General features: G+C 36.8%; 1 protein-coding gene across 1 annotated transcript in view; it reads left to right on the top strand.

Annotated features, from left to right (window-relative positions):
• Positions 1–19351, top strand: part of LOC121313274 (CUB and sushi domain-containing protein 3) — a 514488-nt gene that overhangs the window by 435767 nt on the left and 59370 nt on the right. The window contains exons 47-53 of the mRNA XM_041245642.1: positions 492–680; positions 1265–1408; positions 9412–9600; positions 11021–11206; positions 14429–14623; positions 16270–16443; positions 16750–16923. Coding sequence (XP_041101576.1) covers positions 492–680; positions 1265–1408; positions 9412–9600; positions 11021–11206; positions 14429–14623; positions 16270–16443; positions 16750–16923 — 1251 coding nt within the window. The remainder of the gene's footprint in view (positions 1–491; positions 681–1264; positions 1409–9411; positions 9601–11020; positions 11207–14428; positions 14624–16269; positions 16444–16749; positions 16924–19351) is intronic.

Genomic DNA, 19351 nt, shown 5'->3' with positions numbered 1-19351 from the left:
AACACATGCTTTTGCAAACATGTATTCTTTTTTAAACAGGATATCTGTTACTGCACTATGATAAAGAAGCCATGTTTTTGGAAGCCATGGTTTTCGATTGTACTGTGCATACTGGGTCAATTCACCTTGAGAGTGAAATTGTCCCCACCCCTTCTGGCTCCTTTTCCCTTCAATAACCATTCACCAATAACCAATCAGCTGCTTCCCTGATTGACTGACATGCTTTCAGATAGCCCAAGAATAAGTCATAGAAACTGAGAATTTCCTTTACCTAAAGCAGTACCACATATGATGTAGAATTTAAATACATGCATGGCAGTGCAAAATGGCTAGGATTTATATAATGATTTTATTAGCTTCAATTTAGGTTTCTTCAGAAAAGTTGAAGTTTATTGTAGTTTCTTGAATTATTTGAGAGAATTAAATAATTTGTAGGATTTACCCTTACAGTTTATGTTGCTTTATGTAACAACTGCCGTTTTCTTTAACAGTGCTGTGTCATGCCAATGACATGCGCTTTGATTCTACTGGAGTCATTCTAAGTCCTGGCTACCCTGATAGTTACCCAAACTTACAGATGTGTGCTTGGAGTATCACGGTGGAAAAGGGATATCACATTGCTCTGTATTTTGAGTTCTTCCAGACTGAGAAAGAATTTGATATTCTTGAAATTTTTGATGGTAAGATTCTATATTACATGCATCTTACATTGTTAGGTTTGACAGTATAAATCCAGTCTTGCAGTTTGCTAGTGAGCTATTTTAAGTTTGAACTGCAGTATATCAGATTACTGCCGGGCTTCACTCCCAGCGGTTCTATCCAAGCATCCAAAAAGTATTTAAAAAAAATGCAAAACACCCCTGAGTTGAGAATTTTTACTTGTCAATTTGGGTACAATATTGACATTTTATTTACCAGTAACTGCTTTTTGTTAAAACTAAGGGTGGGACTACATTTGTTGTATTATAATCGATGAACATGACTGTCACAGAAATACAATGAAAACTGTGGGCCTGATTTATGAAGGCCTTTATGTCAAAATGTTTTTTTGTGAAAAAAAAATCAGAAGGTTCATTTAAAAGAGGCAAAGTTATGATTTAAGGTATGTCTTATCTGTTTTGCAAAGACCTTGATAAATCTGTCCATTTAAGCAATACATGAAAACTACACAAGCACCATGGAATATTTAAAAATATTACACACTTCTAAAACTGTTTTTTGTAATGATATATTTACTGTTCCTAATTTGTTTCTGTCTTTGTAGGGCCAAGCAGCCATAGCCCGATATTGGCTTCCCTTAGTGGAGATTATTCTTCTTTCAACATAACCACCACTGGTCACGAAGCCCTTCTCCGCTGGTCTGCAGATCATGGCACAAACAAGAAAGGGTTCCGCATCAGATATGTCGGTGAGTATCAAAGTATGTATTACAGTTTAATACACTTATTACAAATCTCTATATGCAGTATTGTTGTGACTCTGGGTGTGTTCCATATGTTTTTATATAACCTTACTATCTATCTATCTATCTATCTATCTATCTATCTATCTATCTATCTATATATATATATATATATATATATATATATATATATATATATATATATATATATATATATATATATATATATATATCACAATATAGTTGTTTTATTTTGCTTCCTGAGTAATACTAGAGCTTAAAGTTGTCATGTATACATTTCTACTGAGTTGAGTCAGAGGAGTAATAATATGTAATGAAAGCAGGTTCACAACACCTCTGGATATCAATATCTGCTTTCTCATCAAGTGGAAAGCACAGGTGCCTTAAATTTAAAAGAACAAACTCTCCACCTCCACTGTTCCTCATGCACGGAATCTTCACATGGCACTGTTAGCTCCACCAGGATACAAGGCGTGCTGAGACTGACCCCAGGACAATGTCAGGTCGAAGGGTAGTTGTAGCAATCTTGGGTGGGAAAATAAGGCGCTGGCCTACATCTGTGTGCATTCTTCACCCTCTACAAGCCTCCAAATGTCCCAGGCAACTCTTAGTTCTAATTACCTTTCCTTTCAGTTGCTCTCCTAGATGGAGAGATGTCATTTTCTGTCTGCCAGCTAGTGTTGTTATTGGCGGCGAGCTGTAGATCTTATTAGGCCATTCTTCTAGTGCTAATGCCAAGCATCGCAGAACCTGGTCACAGAGCCTCACTCAGAGCCACCTTACATCCTGTAAGAATATGAGCAACATAAGTAATTGCTCTATATATTTTAATATACAGTACCAGTATAGTGTTGAAATGCTGTACACTGTCTATTTTTTGTCAGTACAGTAATGTAATTAAAGGGTTAAAGAAAGGAAGTATGTGTAATATTTTTGCCAATGCATTTTTCTTTTCTATAGCACATTAATTAATGGTATACGCAGTACTCGGTCCTGTGGCCAGCAGAATACATTTTACTTTACATGATTTCCAAGGATATTACATTTGCTTTAGTATTTATTCCTCGGCACTGTAATCTCATATGAATAGAACAGCACAATCTATGTTTAATGTTCACTTTAGCTTTTTTTGTTTGTAAGTGATGCTAATATTAGTTGACATTTTGTGATTGATTTTTTTTTTAGACTCGGTGGCTTAGGCTGTAGACAAATGAACAAATTAAATTAAACTTTTGGCTTTTATTTTTACACTGTAAATGGATGGTAGCCTTAGGGCTTGTATCATAACACAATAAAATCTAACAATATTATTTAATATAATAAAAGCCATTTTTGAATGTAGATCTACTCAAAAGGGTGAAAGGGCAAACAAGCAGAGCAATAAATCATTAAGAAAATGTAAGCTAGATACCATTAAAAAAAAAAAAAAAAAAAAAAAAAAAGAAATAATCCTGACATACTGAATCACAGATATGGTATTCATAAAAACACCAGCAATTACTTTCAATTGTTTTGCTCTTAACCTCTTCAATTCCAGATGCAAAAATGAATGTGCACTCCAGGTACAAGATTTTAAATTATTGTAATTGGCATTTTTACCCCTGAAATTGGTATATAATAGGGCAGACCGCGGTTGGTTGTAACACTTTTTACTTTTTATCATTTTCCTGTATCTGGTAACACTTTCTGTTCCTCTTTATATTTAATAATAACTCTTCTGCTACAAATAGATGTTTTTTATAACAGCATAACTTTATTTTAAATATGAAACTTTAGACCGTTGAATAGGCATTGTTCACTTGTGACAACCTGCCCCATACCAGGGTTGGTTGTCACACGACATGGGTTTGGTTTTCACAAAATACGTCATTGCTTTTATAATAGGAAATAATGCAACATTTCCATTTTTCAAAATAACATGAAGTTTCTACTATGTAACACAAGATTACATTGACAAATAATGTGATATTTTAACTTTTTTTTTTTTTTTTTTTTTTTTTTTAATGAACATCGGCTGCGTATAACATAAAAATATAGGCCTATATATTTAAAATGTAAACATGTCACACATTGTAAAAAATAATTCCAGAGCTTTCACAGAACAGGTAGTCAAACATTAGAGTTAAAATAAACGCTATGTGGTGACATATCCCACATGTTGATGTAAAAAATAGAAAACCAAAAATATAAGTTGTATTATAATATGTCTTAGTTTTCTAAATCAAAATAATTTTAGGTAGATCTACAAGTGAAGACCTAAAATATCTAAAACAAAAAGGTTTTACAAAATAATTACACAGTACAGTGATTTAGTATTATTAAAACGGACTATTTTGGTCATTATAAGACTGTTTGGACATTCATTTTGTCACCCACACCGCTCACCTCTTGACAGGAATGTATGCAAAGAGATCAGATTGAAAAAGAAAAACAGAATAGATGGCAAACCTTGACGTACACAGGCACAGCATGGTACTGCAAGTGCTCTTTCCTTTGCCGTACATGCGTACATCCTGGAGCTGAAGTGGTTAAGCTAATTCGCAGTGCTCCACTTTTCATTAAAAAACCTGTTTTAACTTGGACCAATCACTTGCTCCACTGGCACCTTTCCTCCTGTGAATCTCACTGCACCTGTTGCAGAGGTCCAGTTTTCAATCTCAATAGAGCATTTAGCTGTGCTATTTTACACCTACTTTATGATGATACTTTAGCTGGATGTTAAGGGGAAACTGGGATGTTTTGTTAAAACGTGGAAACTTCTCAAAATATTTCTTATGACATTTGCAAATTGAATTAAAATTAATAATAATAATAATAATAATAATAATAATAATAATAATAATAATAATAATAATAATTCAGGTACATCTTCAGAATATTGAATGTTTACTATTTCAGGTTCCCAAATATTGGTATAATATAATATAATATATTGGTGATAATCAATCAATCAATCTTTATTTTGTATTGCGTCTTTCATAGTGGACCTCCACCACAAAGTGCTTTGTTGAACAACAGTAAGTGTGCCTGATTCAGTAAGAATTTCACTGATGGTATGGGAAGCTGCAGACTGTCAGAGCTGATGGGCCTAAAGTTTACGCCATGTTCATAGCTGTTACATGATTTAGGACCTGCTCTGCCTGTTTTGCAAAAAGGAAGTTGAATTCCGTCTGCAGGGCCAATCACATTTTATAAAATTTGCTGATCAACCTGCAGAATAAGTTCAGTTAACTCAGTGGCGCGACAGGTACGCTGCTTTTTAATTTTAGCACTGCAAAAAATAATTTGGCCATGGAGGTATGCCTTTAGGGTCTCATATACTGTAGCAGATGAAATCCCTGTCTTTGTGTCACTGTCAAGAAATAAAGCAATACGGATGGAAAGAAAATGAACAAAATCCTTCTGTGATAGTAAAAATGGGTTGAAATGCCAGGGATTCTGAGATGGAGCTTTGTCAGTGAACATCAGTTCCATAATCAGAGGGACATGGTCAGAAATAACTATATCCTGGTAGGCACAGGACTGGATAGAAGGTGATAATTTGTTATTTATAAAAAAAAGTAGTCAGTTTGAGAAGAAATGTAGTGTACAGGGGGGAAAAAAGTGAAAAACAGAAAGTGCCATAAGTCTGGAACCTTGTAAGCATCTAAGAATGTATGAATAGTTTACACTGATTTGGATGGGGGGACTCGATTTAGTGGAGGAGTGATCTAAATTTGGATTTAGGGCACAGTTAAAAGAAGGAGGAAATGGATACTTATATCGGGCAAAAGACAGAAAAATCTTCTTTTAAAAGTCATTATCAATCCAATTTAGTGCATGTACATTAGCCAGGATCAATGGGGTTTTATAAATTTACCACTTACAATAATGTAACGATCGCTTGGGTCTGGATTTGTTGATCAGGATCACAGCAGCCTTGACCCTGCCATGAAAATTTGAATAGAACAGCTGCCCCGTCCAGTCCCTGCGAAATCGGAGCTGGTAACAGAGAGAAGTGCTGTGGTAAGAAGAAAACCAGTGAAGGCTTTGCCCAGCCTGGTTAAAATTAAATATAGTGGTTTTGTTGGGAAAACAGTTTAGCTGTCCCAACCCTTTAGTTTAGAAAAAAAAAAAAAAAAAAAGTTTAGTCTAGGTCTCCGAGTAGGCTTTTGTTTTGTTTGTTTATTTTGTTTTGTATTTAATAGAAGTGTGCAACGGCACAAAAAAAATAACTTCTATGTCTGGGGCAGTATTTTAAAGGGTGCAAATGAGCCCAACGAGGGCTTGCTCACATTATTTAACAAATCAGAAAAACAGTAACCAAATCATATTAGAACAGTTCGCCTGAACATATTAAACTGTTAGGTATTACAATCATTCAAACAAAGAATGCGATCCTAATACACTAAATATCAAATAGAGGTAGATATTGCAGAGACTGTATTTAAAAAAAAAAAAAAAAAAATACAAAAATATAAAATACATTTGAAAAAATAATAAAAAGGGGAAGAACAAGAATAAGTGAATGAATGAATAAATAAGACTAAATAAATAATACACAGATTTAGGCATATGTAGTATGTAGCCAATATGCACACTGTTGTTTGATTAACTAACAAATAAGTACAGTATGGCACAGCTGAAAAGAAATAAAGGAAGAAAAAACAGAGTGAGAGGAGATGGGTGCAGATGGTACTATATTTAAGAGATGATGGGTTGTTTAATTTATATGAATTAAATTAAAGCCTAGTCAAAGAGCACAATCACCACTGACAAAACTGTAAAATAGTAATCAATATTCTCAGCAATCAGTCTACAAGAAATATACTGTAAATCCATAAATACCCACAACCAAAATACTCTGTGAATCACACGCATAAAACCTATTTTGCTCCAGATATATTGGCGACCTGTTGTAATATGAAGTATGTATTGTTAGTGGAATTTGATATTTGTGCAAAAAATGCTTTGATTTTTTTTTTTTCATATGTGAAAAACACATAATAAAAGGCTTGCAAATATCCATGGCTTCACGGTATTCCCATTTATACGAGATAAACAGATCACATAAACAAAGAAAACAAAATAAATGAAATCAAAATGAGTTAAATATAGGTTAATAAGTAATAATTGTAGCCTTGTGTCAATAGGATTTCAGATCAAAGTCTCTTGCACTTTGTCCCAATCCGCCAGTCTGTCGACTCTCCCGCAAAAGATTTGTATGTACAATATTAAGAGCTTGCTACTAGGAGGTTTGGGTTCAATTCCAGCTCAGCCACTGACTGTGTGATCTTGAGCAAGACACTTAACCTACTTGTGTTCCGTGTTTTTCCTTTCCGGTGTATTTATTTATTTATGTATGTATTTATTTATTTTTGCTTTCAGCCTATTTTCATTAACATTGTTGTTTGTTCCTGTTTGGCAGAGCAAAGAGAATTTAAAAGAACAGGAATGAACACATAAATATTTGATTGTGTGCTTCGGAGCAAAACCAGGCAGGGATCAACTGAAAATAGTCCATTTTTGTACACAAGCAAGTGATGAGCATATTATCTACAGTATGTTTAGGGCTCTTTGCTTTCGTTTTTTATTTTTGGTCACGTGATGTCTCTTTTAAAGCAGGGCTTCTCAAACTTGGTCCTAGGGACCCCCTGAGTCTGCTGGTTTTCATTCCAACCAAACTCTCAATTACTTAACTAGACCCTTAACCCTTTTTGCAGTCCATTTATTCAGTGCTTGTCAGGCGCGTCAGGTCCAATTTATTTTCACACGTGCTGTTTAATTTTTTTTTTTCAGATTAAAACAGGTTTAAAAGACATCGAATCGCAAAAGCACACTCAGTACTGCAGCCAAGCCCCACCCCTTGTATGATGTATTTTTCACATACCTCTTTATAACGTGCATACTGATAAATCCTCTTCTGATCACACGTTTTAGCACCAAACTCCTCACTAATGCCATCCAAGTCATTATTTTATTACTATAACATCTCAAAATGTTCTGCAGATGCCCTTTATATTCTCTGAGCGCTGGATGCAGAAGCAGCTATCTCCTTTGTTTATGTCTGTGTTATCTATTTGGTGCTTGGGTCTATCAGATACATCCTTTTTTTGTGGGTCAGACTCGGCTATTGAAAGATTTTCTCTTCTTTTTCTGGAGAAAAAGCAGGGTCCGACATTGGACTGGAAAAAGAAAATTGTAATGTCGGACCTAGTCCGACATAGGACCACAAAGGGTTAATTGAACTGATAATTTTCTTAATTAGACCTTTTTACTTGTTTTCAGCTCTTGAACAATTGTATATTTCAAGTTAGCTATAACATTTGATAAGTAACTTGAACTGCAACTAAATCTGTGCATTGCACATTCTTTAATTACTATATTATACTCTAAAATGTGTGTTTTTGAATTGGAATTAATATTTGCCTTCAATTTTGACCAGTTTCAGATGGTGATATTTCTGAAAAGGTAATTTTTAAAGGGAAATAAAGACAAGATATACTTAAGTATGTGTATTGTGATTCATATTTAATTTGAAATGAGTAGTTTCACAGCGAGTTGAAAATGACAAAGTTAATGAGTAGCACTTTGTGCTCTAAGCAGAGCTCTCCACAGAGGTAGACTGATGACAGCAGAGCGCCACCCACCCTAGTTCTAGTGCTAAAATGTTGTTCAGCCCGCTAACAAGGTGGCAGCAGTAGTTGTAGTGGTTATTTGCATTACGATTAGCAGGTCACTTGTGATCTTTGCATCGTCCCTTTGGTTCACAGCCGCAGCCAGTCTCCCACTGTAACATTTCAAAGCTGTGCTGGGCTATGAGGAATCTGCACAGATTTCTGTCTATAGCACATCTCCGCGATTCTGTGCGTCACTGTGCAGAACTGCGGAAATCTGCGCTATAAGAACATAACCAATGTCTCAATTAGAATTAACACAGACCTGCAATGTAGTTTTGTTTAAACAAGTTAAAACAGTATTCCAATTTTCTTAGGTAAGTGAAGAAATCTTTTTTTTTTTTTACAAACTCCACATGTGTAATAAAGCTTACTCGTGCAATGTCGTGACGTGTAGCTGTAAATTCAATAACATGTTTTAGTAATGAAATACATTTTTTTGCTATGCATATTTTATTTATCCGGTTGAAAAAATAAACAGCTCATCTCTGCTCTTAATAATAACCTGTGGTACATGTTTGCATTTTAAGCAGGAAGATCGATCATTTACCAATTCTAGTTACCATCAGCTAAACAAAGTATGTATTTATTTATTTATTTATTTATTTAATTTGACATGTTAAAATGTTTTAACAAACTACAGCACCACGTCATTTTGGGCAAATAATACATCTTGATACTGTTTTTTTTTTTTTTTTTTTTTAATTCTTATTGTCTTTATAAAAAAAGAAACATACCAAGTTATTTGGCATAGTAAAATACGTTTTATTTTTGTGAATTACAGTAATTTAAGTGATTTACGTTAGTCGTTCTTCATTTTTTAAGCCTTTTATAAGTTGCATGATGTACTGTATACCGTGATATTAAGGTTACCACGCTATTTTTTTTAACGATAATCATACTGTGCAAACCAACAAAAAAATAAATAGTAAATAATAGCTGCAGCTCAGACAGAAACTGCAGATATGTTGATGCTGATTGTCTGAAAGCAATTCCTCATTTAGGCATAACCGTAACACAAAGCCAGTATTCAGGACAAAAATACATAAAAAGCTCCAACCACCACACCAACCAAACTTTTTTTTAACCCCCTTTTTTTTAATCTGGTTCCGGGTATCAAAAGTCCCTTTTTAAAATGACACACACACACTCAACAATCTTCTGTTATTTTTCCTCTCCAATCTCAATCTCCTGTAATTAAAAATGTTTGCTTGTAAATACAACCAACGTTGACATTCTGTTTAACTAGTTTTTGTTACAACCAGTGAAAGAGTGGTTACTATTGTGTTGGGCGCTTTTGTAACCTGAAATTGTTTCCTCTTGTTTTATCAGCTCTTTACTGCAGCACACCCGATTCCCCACCCCATGGGTCAATTGTTAGCCAAACTGGCGGGCAGCTCAATAGTATGGTCCGTTGGGCTTGTGATCGAGGATACAGACTGATTGGGAAAAACACTGCAGTTTGTAGGAAGACACAATATGGATATTTTACTTGGGATGGGCCAGTTCCAGCTTGCCAAGGTAAAAAAGCTTTCTTTAAAAGGAGGGAAGTGGATGTTTTAAATAATGTAACAAACAGTTGCAAATACTTATAGTATAGTTAAAATCATGTGCATTTTTGGACCACTGGAAAAGCACAAAAGAAATGTAGACATAAATCTCAACCTTTTAAATTTACAAGGCTACCCATTGTCAAACCCAATACAGTTGATTTGGAGTATTTGAGAAGAATCTCAAGGGAACATCCATGGATGGTTGGTTAGTTTACAGGTTTGAGACCTGTCCTGAACTGAGCTGAATATGTGTACAACCTGCCAAGCACTGATATCAAGTGTCTTAGGTAGGCTCTGGTGTGCATTTCACAGTGCATTGGTCAGTCGTGAGGGGGAATTATTTATAGCAGCTCGAAGAGTGCCATTTACTTTGAAGGTGGGCAAAACACTGAAAAAACAAAACACTTATTAAACAAAATAACAAGACACAAAATAAAAGGGCACAAGGGCCAAACAAAACAGAGCTACAATATAGAAAGTAAACAGAACGAATACCTCAACAAAACAAAGGTAGCAGTTGTTTCCTAACAATGCTGTTAAGTTCCTCCTGTCTCTGTCTCTGTCTCTGTCTCTGTCTCTGTCTCTGTCTCTGTCTCTGTCTCTGTCTCTGTCTCTGTCTCCTAACTCCACCCAACCTTAATGAACCTGGAGCTGGGCTTATATAGCAGGTGGTTGGGAGTTAATTGTACAATTGACAATCAATAAACTCCTAATCACCTGCACCTGACCAATCATCCCTGTATGGGAATTAACCCCATCCTACCCATCCTAGTACAACTGCATTTTAACTAATACATAGCCAGTTTTCAAACAGCAGAATATACAAAATACAAACAATAATAACAGTAAATCATAATACAGATATACAGGGGGGCTGGCACCGTGTCACAGGTTAGTATGAGAATATAATTATAAATAGAATATAATTATAAATAAGACTGGAAAGACAGGTGACGGTAGATTGATTAAAAGCATTATAGAGCATGAACGGCTGCAGAACAGAATTGTTTATGACCGGGGGTCCTGCTGGCTTGAGAGCCTGGTGCTGATAATGGCGGATGCCACAGAAGGCTAGAGGAAGTGTGATCACAATCCCCCCAAAAGTTGGCACCCCGGCCCCCTGTTAGAAAGCCTGCACCTGTGAGAAGAAAGAAGACTGCGCCCTGACAACATTTGAGGATGAAATACAAACTCAAAAGAGACTGTGTAATAAAAATGGGAGTGTTTTGCAGTAGATTGCATGAAAGGTCAATGAGTTTGGGTTACAGATCTGGTTACCATGCTGGTTACCTGGCTACCAAGTTTTAACAACTATAATGAATTGCTTTTTCCTTGTAACATCAAGTTTTTATTATGTTAAACAAACGGTTTACTTTTTTTTTTTTTAGCGGTCTCCTGTGGTGTACCAAAAGCACCTATAAATGGAGGTGTGCTGACTACAGATTATTCGGTTGCTACACGTGTGAACTACTATTGTAATGATGGCTATAGACTTTCTTCTAAGGAGCTCACAACTGCTGTGTGCCAACCAGATGGTACATGGAGCAACCATAATAAAATCCCACGTTGTTCAGGTAAACTGAGTGTCTTCTGAGTAACACTATGTAACAAAATTTTTGTTCCTGGGTAGTAAGTGTTATTTCCTAATTGCTTATGCCTCAAAAGTATAGAAAATGGCTATTATTCCCCACAAACTTTGCTTTTGTGACCAGGACAGTGATATTTCAAAATATCACTATTTCCAATGGGAAAACGGGCAAATGTGTGTCTTTTCGTTCACATAAAGTCAGAAAAAAACAACATATGAATAAATTAACATGTATTTGTACTAAAGTAATACAAAAATGACTACAAAAGATTTAGAAGTAAGTAGTTTTTTGAGATTTACGATTATACTCTAAATTTAAATTTTTTCTGACTATGTGAACGAAAAGACACACATTTGCCCGTTTTCCCATTGGAAATAGTGATATTTTTAAATATCACTGTCCTGGTCACAAAAGCAAAGTTTGTGGGGAATAGTAGCCATTTTCTATACTTTTGAGGCATAAGCAATTAGGAAATAACACTTACTACACAGGAACAAAAAAAAAATAAAAATCTGTTACACGGTGTAATCTGTATGCCACAATTACTCTGCGTTAAAATAACATTTTACTTTAAACATTGTCAAATCATTATGTCACTGGCCATTAAAAAGAAACAAGGTCTCCATGGGCGAGGTTAGTGCCGAAAAAATGACTTGGATTTTACATTTTAACTACATTGAACTCAATTATAAATGCAACATTAAGAGGCATGTCTTTAAAATTACATTGGGTCTGTTTTAGTGGAATTAAGAATGTCCTGGGATTTTACAGATTGTAATAACCACATCTATTTTCAATCCCAGTCATACTTGTGACTGTTTCAGTCCATTGCAATCCAAGACCAAGTTCTTACCAGGTCCTTAAAGGCCTGGTTAAAACAAGGCTGTGTTCAGCTCAATTCAACAAATGTCGACAGGCTGTTGCATAAAAAAAAAAAAAAAAAAAAAATCTTGAATCCTGCAGGATCCTCCAAAAGCAGTTTCTGCATCATAGCATGAAATGCTCCATGCCTGTTTCTGCAGCACAGCCACTCTCTTGTCCACACTCAAGGCTTTCTGCATCGACATCTTTTCAAAATTATTTCACTATAGCAGCAAATGTATAAAATATATACTGAATAAAAAACTCTTGTTGAATGATTTGCACATTTTCCTGATCCACGTGTATGACTGTTATAACCCATTCCTCTCTGAATTTGCACAGGTGCTTACTTTTTTTCTTGGTGAAGTAGGCCTTATACTGTAGGGTACTCCTTCCTTTACCGACTTATTACTATCACGTATCACTATCACTTCAACTTTTATAGTCAGCCATTTCACATACAGTGTCTATAGTAAGTATTCACCCCCATTTTGGACGTTTTCACAGTTTGTTTTGTTACAACCTGAAATCTGGATGCATTTAAATAGGGTTGTTTTTTTTTTCCTTTTGATTTACACAACCTACTCAACACTTTGAAGAGGCAAGAGAATTTTTATTGTGAAACAACAAAAATAATAATAAAAAAAAACTGAAATGTCTTGTTTAGATAAGTATTCACCCCCCTGATTCAATACTTGGTAGAACCACCTTTGGCAGCAATTACAGCTGTTTACAGCTGTCTAAGTCTCTTCCAGGTTTGCACATTCTTCTTGGTAAAATTGTTCAAGCTCTGTCAAGTTGGATGGGGTTCGTTGGTGGACAGCAATCTTCAAGTCTTGCCACAGATTCTCAATCGGATTCAAGTCCAGGCTTTGACTGTGTGACTCTAAGACATTCACTTTCTTGTTTTTAAGCCACTCCAGTGTCGCTTTGGCTGTGTGCTTGGGGTTATTGTCCTGCTGAAAGGTGAATCTCCATCCCAGTCTCAGGTGTTTTGCAGACTGACAAAACTTCCCAGTCCCTCTCGATGAAAAGCATCCCCATAACATGATGCTGCTACCACCATGCATCACAGTAGGGATGTGTTGTTATTACCTGGGTTATTACCTGGGTGATGTGTTGGGTTGGGTTTGCGCAGACATAACGCTTTGCATTTTGGTCAAATAGTTCAATTTTTGTTTAATTGGACTACAGAATCTTTTGCCACATCTTTTCAGAGTCTCCCATATGCCTTTTTGCAAATTCCAAGCAGGATTTTACATGAGCTTTTTTCAGAAATGGCTTCCTTCTTGCCATTCTTCCATACAGGCCAGATTTGTGGAGATACCTGAGCTATTGTTGACACATGGACAGATTCTCACATCTCAGCCATGGAACGCTGTAGGTCTTTCTGAGTTGTCATTGGCCTCTTGGTGGCTTCTCTGACCAATGCCCTTCTTACCCGGCTGCTCAGTTTGGGAGGACGGCCTGCTCTAAGCAGATTCTCGGTGGTGCCGTATACCTTCCACTTCTCAATGATCAACTTGACTGTGCTCCAAGGGATATTCAGTGCCTTTGAAATCCCCTGATCTGTGCCTTTCCACAACTTTATCCCAGAGTTGTTTTGAAAGCTCCTTGGTCTTCGTGGTAGAATATTTGCTTTGAATGCACTACCCAACTGTGGGACCTTACAGAGACCTTACAGAGACAGTTGTATTTAATCTGAAATCATGTGAACCACTTTTATTGCACACATTTAATTTAATGTGTGAATTCTGAAGGCAACTGGTTACAGCTGAGCTTATTTAGAAGTGTCATAGCAAAGGGGTGAATACTTATCTAATGAAGACTTTTCAGGTTTTAATTTTTAATTTATTTTGTCCCCCCCCCCATATTTTCACACATCAAAGAAAAAAAAATTCAATTTAAATTCATCAAGATTTCAGGTTGTAACACAACTGTGAAAATGTCCAAGGGGGGTGAATACTTACTGTAGGCACTGTAAACAAAGTAAACACTGAAATTAAAATATTCTACAAATTGTATTTTGTTTGCTGTCGCCAAAGCAAATCATTCAGGCTGTTGGGGAACATGATCTGTGAATGTAAAAAGTTACATGATAGTGGGATTATATAGTTTTATGTCTTAGATTGGCTGTCCAATATGTCATTCATTCTGGGACTGTGTAAGGCATTGCAAAATGATGTGGCAGAGGTCGGAGCTTTGCTCCAAACAGAGATGCTATAGATTGATTGTGGTGCTAAACATGAAATGTACCATTATTTTGGATTGGAAAATAAAGTTAGAGAGAAAAAATATAATTTTACTAGTTTTTTTAAATGTTTTTTTTTTTTATTTTCTTTCAAGTTGTTACATGTCCCAGTATAGGCTCTTTCACACTGGAGCATGGGAGGTGGAGAATTGTAAACGGCTCCCATTATGAATACAGAACAAAGATTATTTTTAGCTGTGATCCTGGTTATTACCGAATGGGACCTGCATCTATCCAGTGTATGGCTAATGGGGCATGGAGCTGGAGAAGTGAGAGACCCCACTGTCAGAGTAAGTATACAAGCAATTTTTATCTAAAATCTGAAGAAAGACAACTTAAAGATACTTGTCTTGAAATATAGTGCTTGTTCTTTTGTAAGAAAACAGAATGGGTATTTTGTTGTCAGCAAACAGATTTATATTAAAACTCTTCATCTATGCATACTATTAACATATTTTTTCCATTTCTTTCTTTGCTTTTGCTGTATTCAAAACATAAGATATATATTAAGGAACTGGAACCCTAATTAGACAGTATTATTGTCTGGTAGTTGACCATGTCTTGTTAACCGTAGTGTTTAATTTCCTAAAAGTTAAATACCCCTTTCACACAGACAACAGACAAGTTAAGACGGCTCAGAAGAGGCACTGATGTGGCATTTTAGTCTCTGTGAATTGTCTATACCATCACAGAGCTGTCATGTTTATGTTCTGAACCCTCTTTACTGCCTGTGTGAAATATTATGACGGTACTGAAGCTCTATAGTGGGAGTCGATTGAAAGTCAGCATCCCACGTGACTGTATACCACACACAGCTCTTCAGCTACTCAAATGTTTCTCTTCAAATGCAGAAATGTTTTTTTTTTCCACTCACTGAAATCTTTGGAGTGTTTGGTTCCAAAATACATCACCATGTTGGAGGTCCATTACCCAAGTCGAGTGTTCACACGAACATCTTTATATATAGCAAACACCAGCATCTGCCGTATTTACATTCTCCACTTTTGCCTGAAGAGTTGGACTCTTTCTTTTTAAATACAGTCAACCTCGGTAAATTCGACACCCCATGGGGATGCCATTTAGTGTTTTCTTATCCAAGGTGTCGAGTTAACTGTGGGTGTACAGAAGCCATGGCATTAACGTGCATATAAGTAACAGAACACATGTTTACAGTATTACTGTATTTACAAGTTTATTTTTAATTACAGTAAATGTCCTTATGAAAATGGTTGAAAGAACTGTAGTTAATCAATTACAGTGTACAGTACTGTACAAACTCAGTACACCTTATATAGTTTTATTGAAGTAAGAATTGATAAAATACAGCATTATTTTTACGAAAACAATCCAACCACAATCTGCATAAATTAGCGGCAGAACCTTGTAGATCTTGTTAGATTTTTCTGTTATTCACCATTTGGTAACCCTGTGTCAAATAGAAATTGCTTATTGCCTTTTCACTACACAATGCTCCATTGATAGCAACCTGTCATTTGCTTGAAAGAAGTGTCTGTCAGAATATTTACTGCCGCTTTACTCCATTGATTGTAGTGTAGACCGGATCTGAGTAAACCCCTCAAAATCTTCCTCTGAGATTGAACTCAAATCTAAAACTCAATCAGACAACCTGCTACTTGGCTTTTTACTATTTAGCTCCAAGTCAGACATTATTGTTATTGTAAATTCTCCACAAATATCAAAGTTTATTACTCATTGTGTACATTTTTTTTAATTGTCAGATCTCCTTCGATTGTGACTCAGACTCTCCTCAAAAAAACACTTGTTATTGTAATAAAAACATGAGATCCTGTTGGTCAATTTGCAATGACAGATTGCCATAGACAATGTATTTTTCTCCATTTTAGGTTTCTTGTACTCCCTTTGCTTCAGTCTGTGATCTAATTTTGTACTTATACAAAATACATTCTTTTTGCAGTTATTTCTTGTGGAGAACTGCCTTCCCCTCCTAATGGGAACAGAATTGGTACTCAAACAACCTTTGGAGCAACATCTATTTTCACCTGTGACCAAGGATACATGCTGGTTGGCTCATTTGTGAGAGAGTGTCTTTCATCTGGGCTGTGGAGTGGGTCAGAGACTAGGTGCCTAGGTATGGGAACACAATCATATTTATATTTCTACAGTTTTGGGAAAAAAAACAATATATGTGTATATATTATATGTGTTCAGTGCAAGTAAATGACAAGACAGTCTGACTAATCAGCTACATGTTTTAATCATGTTTTCAGTTACTCTGATGATTTTTAAATGCAGGTTTCATTATTATACAGTAACACAATTGTTTAAAATGCTCCCCAGCAGATTACCCAGTTTAGAAAGCTGCTGTTTTTTAGCGTTCTAAAGAAATCTAACATAAGTATTTTGTATCATATGTTATTCCTTTTTTGCTATCCAGCTGGACACTGTAGCACTCCAGAACCAATAGTTAATGGCCAGGTGATTGGAGAGAACTTTGGGTACAGAGACACAGTGGTATATCAGTGTAATCCTGGACTTCGTTTGATTGGCTCTTCAGTGAGGATATGCCAGCAAGACCACAACTGGTCTGGTCAACTCCCAGTCTGTGTTCGTAAGTAAACTACAGTTTTGAGTGTCATGTTTAAGAATAAACACTGAACATAAATATAAGCGCAACCTGTAAAGTGTTGGTCCCATGTTTCATGAGCTGAAATAAAGATCCCAGAAATTTTCCATACACACAAAAAGCTTATTTCTCTCAAATTTTGTGCACAAATTTGTTTACTTCCCTGTTAGTGAGCATTTCTCCTTTGCCAAGATAATCCATCCACCTGACAGGTGTGGCATATCAAGAAGCTGATTAAACAGCATGATCATTGGACAGATACACCTTGTGCTGGGGACAATAAAAGGCCACTCTAAAATGTGCAGTTTTGTCACACAACACAATGCCACAGATGTTTTGAGGGAGTGTACAATTGTCATGCTGACTGCAGGAATGTCCACCAGAGCTGTTGTCAGAGAATTGAATGGTCATTTCTCTACCATAAGCCACCTCCAACATCATTTTAGAGAATTTGGCAGTATGTCCAACCGGCCTCACAACCGCAGACCACGTGGGGATCGTCTGGACCAGCCACTCGGACAGCTGATGAAACTGTGGGTTTGCACAATTGAAGAATTTCTGTACAAACTGTCAGAAACCGTCTCAGGGAAGCTCATCTGCGAGCTCGTCGTCCTCACCAGGGTCTTGACCTGACTGCAGTTCGGCGTCGTAACTGACTTCACTGGGCAAATGTTCACCTTCGATAGCCACTGGCACGCTGGAGAAGTGTACTCTCCATGGATGAATCCTGGTTTCAACTGTACCAGACAGATGACAGACAGCTTGTATGGCGTTGTGCGGGTGAGCGGTTTGCTGATGTCAACGGGTTATGGTATGGGCAGGCATAAGCTACGGACAATGAACACAATTGCATTTTATCAATGGCAATTTGAATTCACAGAGATACCGTGACGAGATCGTGAGGCCCATTGTCGTGCCATTCATCCGCCGCCATCACCTCATGTTTCAGCATGATAATGCATGACCCCATGTCGCAAGGATTTGTAAACAATTTCTGGAAACTGAAAATGTCCCAGTTCTTCCATGGCCTGCATACTCACCAGACATGTCACCCATTGAGCATGTTTGGGATGCTCTGGATCGACGTGTACAACAGCGTGTTCCAGTTCCTGCCAATATCCAGCAACTTCGCACAGCCATTGAAGAGGAGTGGGACAACATTCCACAGGCCACAATCAACAGCCTGATCAACTCTATGCGAAGGAGATGTGTCGCGCTGCATGAGGCAAATGGTGGTCACACCAGATACTGACTGGTTTTCTGATCCCTGCCCCTACCTTTTTTTTTTTTAAGGTATCTGTGACCAATCCATAGATTAGGGCCTAATGAATTTATTTCAATTGACTGATTTCCTTATATGAACTGTAACTCTGTAAAATATTTGAAATTGTTGCATGTTGCGTTTATATTTTTGTTCAGTGTAACTATGTTGTATACACTGATAAGAATATCAATTCTTAAACCATTTAAAATAAGTGAAGTCCTTCAGCTGTTTATTTTATTAATAACATAGAGGAAATAATATTGTTAATCATACAACCAGTCTTGGAGAGAAAGGAACCTTAATGGGTGCAAACCAAGGGTTAACTGGGCAAGAGTCTTTGAGAAAATGGCTTGGCACATGGTTGACACACAGACCTCTGCTTTTTGTTGGATAAATTAAGTTGAACGGTAGAAAGGAAGCTGCATAAGTTTGAGAATACCATCTATGCATATGGGATCAGCTTCCTAATTAGGTCCACATGTGATGTTCTTCCATTATCTCAGAACCTGAATTTGTAAGTAGGAGAGAACCCTGCAAATCATTTGTGTTCTTCACCGGCTACCCTGAAGCACATTCTTACAGAATTTAAGGTGGATCTGAGCTAGGGTAGCTTCACTTGGCATCATGACCAGGTGCTGCAATGCTTGGCATTAGCAATGAAAGGACAGTGTAATAAGATCAACAGCGTGCAGCCAATATCAGCAATAGCTAGCACACAGAGAACAACCGTCCTTCATCCAGAAGAGCAAACAACAAGAAAGGTTGTTAGAAGTAAAATTTACCTGGGACAATTGGGGGCTGCTAGAGAATGCAGACAGATGTATGCCAGAAGCTTATTTTCCCATCTGACATTGCTACAACTACCTTTCGACCTGACATTGTTCAATGGTCAGTCTCAACACGCCTTGTTCTCCTGGTGGAGTGAACAGTGCCATGAGAGGATTCCATGGATGAGGCATACTAGAGGAAGAAGCTCTTCCTAGCCACTAAACTGGAACAACGGTGGGTGGAGGGTGTGGGTTTATCCAGTAGAGGTGGGTTGTGGGGGATTCATTGCACACTCCAGAACCCGGATTCAGTGGACAGGAATTACTGAACGCTCTATCCAAGAGGCAGAGAGAAATAGCAACTGGCTCTGGTTGAGAAGGA

This window comes from Polyodon spathula, chromosome 3 (assembly GCF_017654505.1).
Source record: "Polyodon spathula isolate WHYD16114869_AA chromosome 3, ASM1765450v1, whole genome shotgun sequence".
Taxonomy (NCBI): Eukaryota; Metazoa; Chordata; class Actinopteri; order Acipenseriformes; family Polyodontidae; genus Polyodon; species Polyodon spathula.
This window is presented reverse-complemented; position numbering and strand designations above follow the sequence as displayed.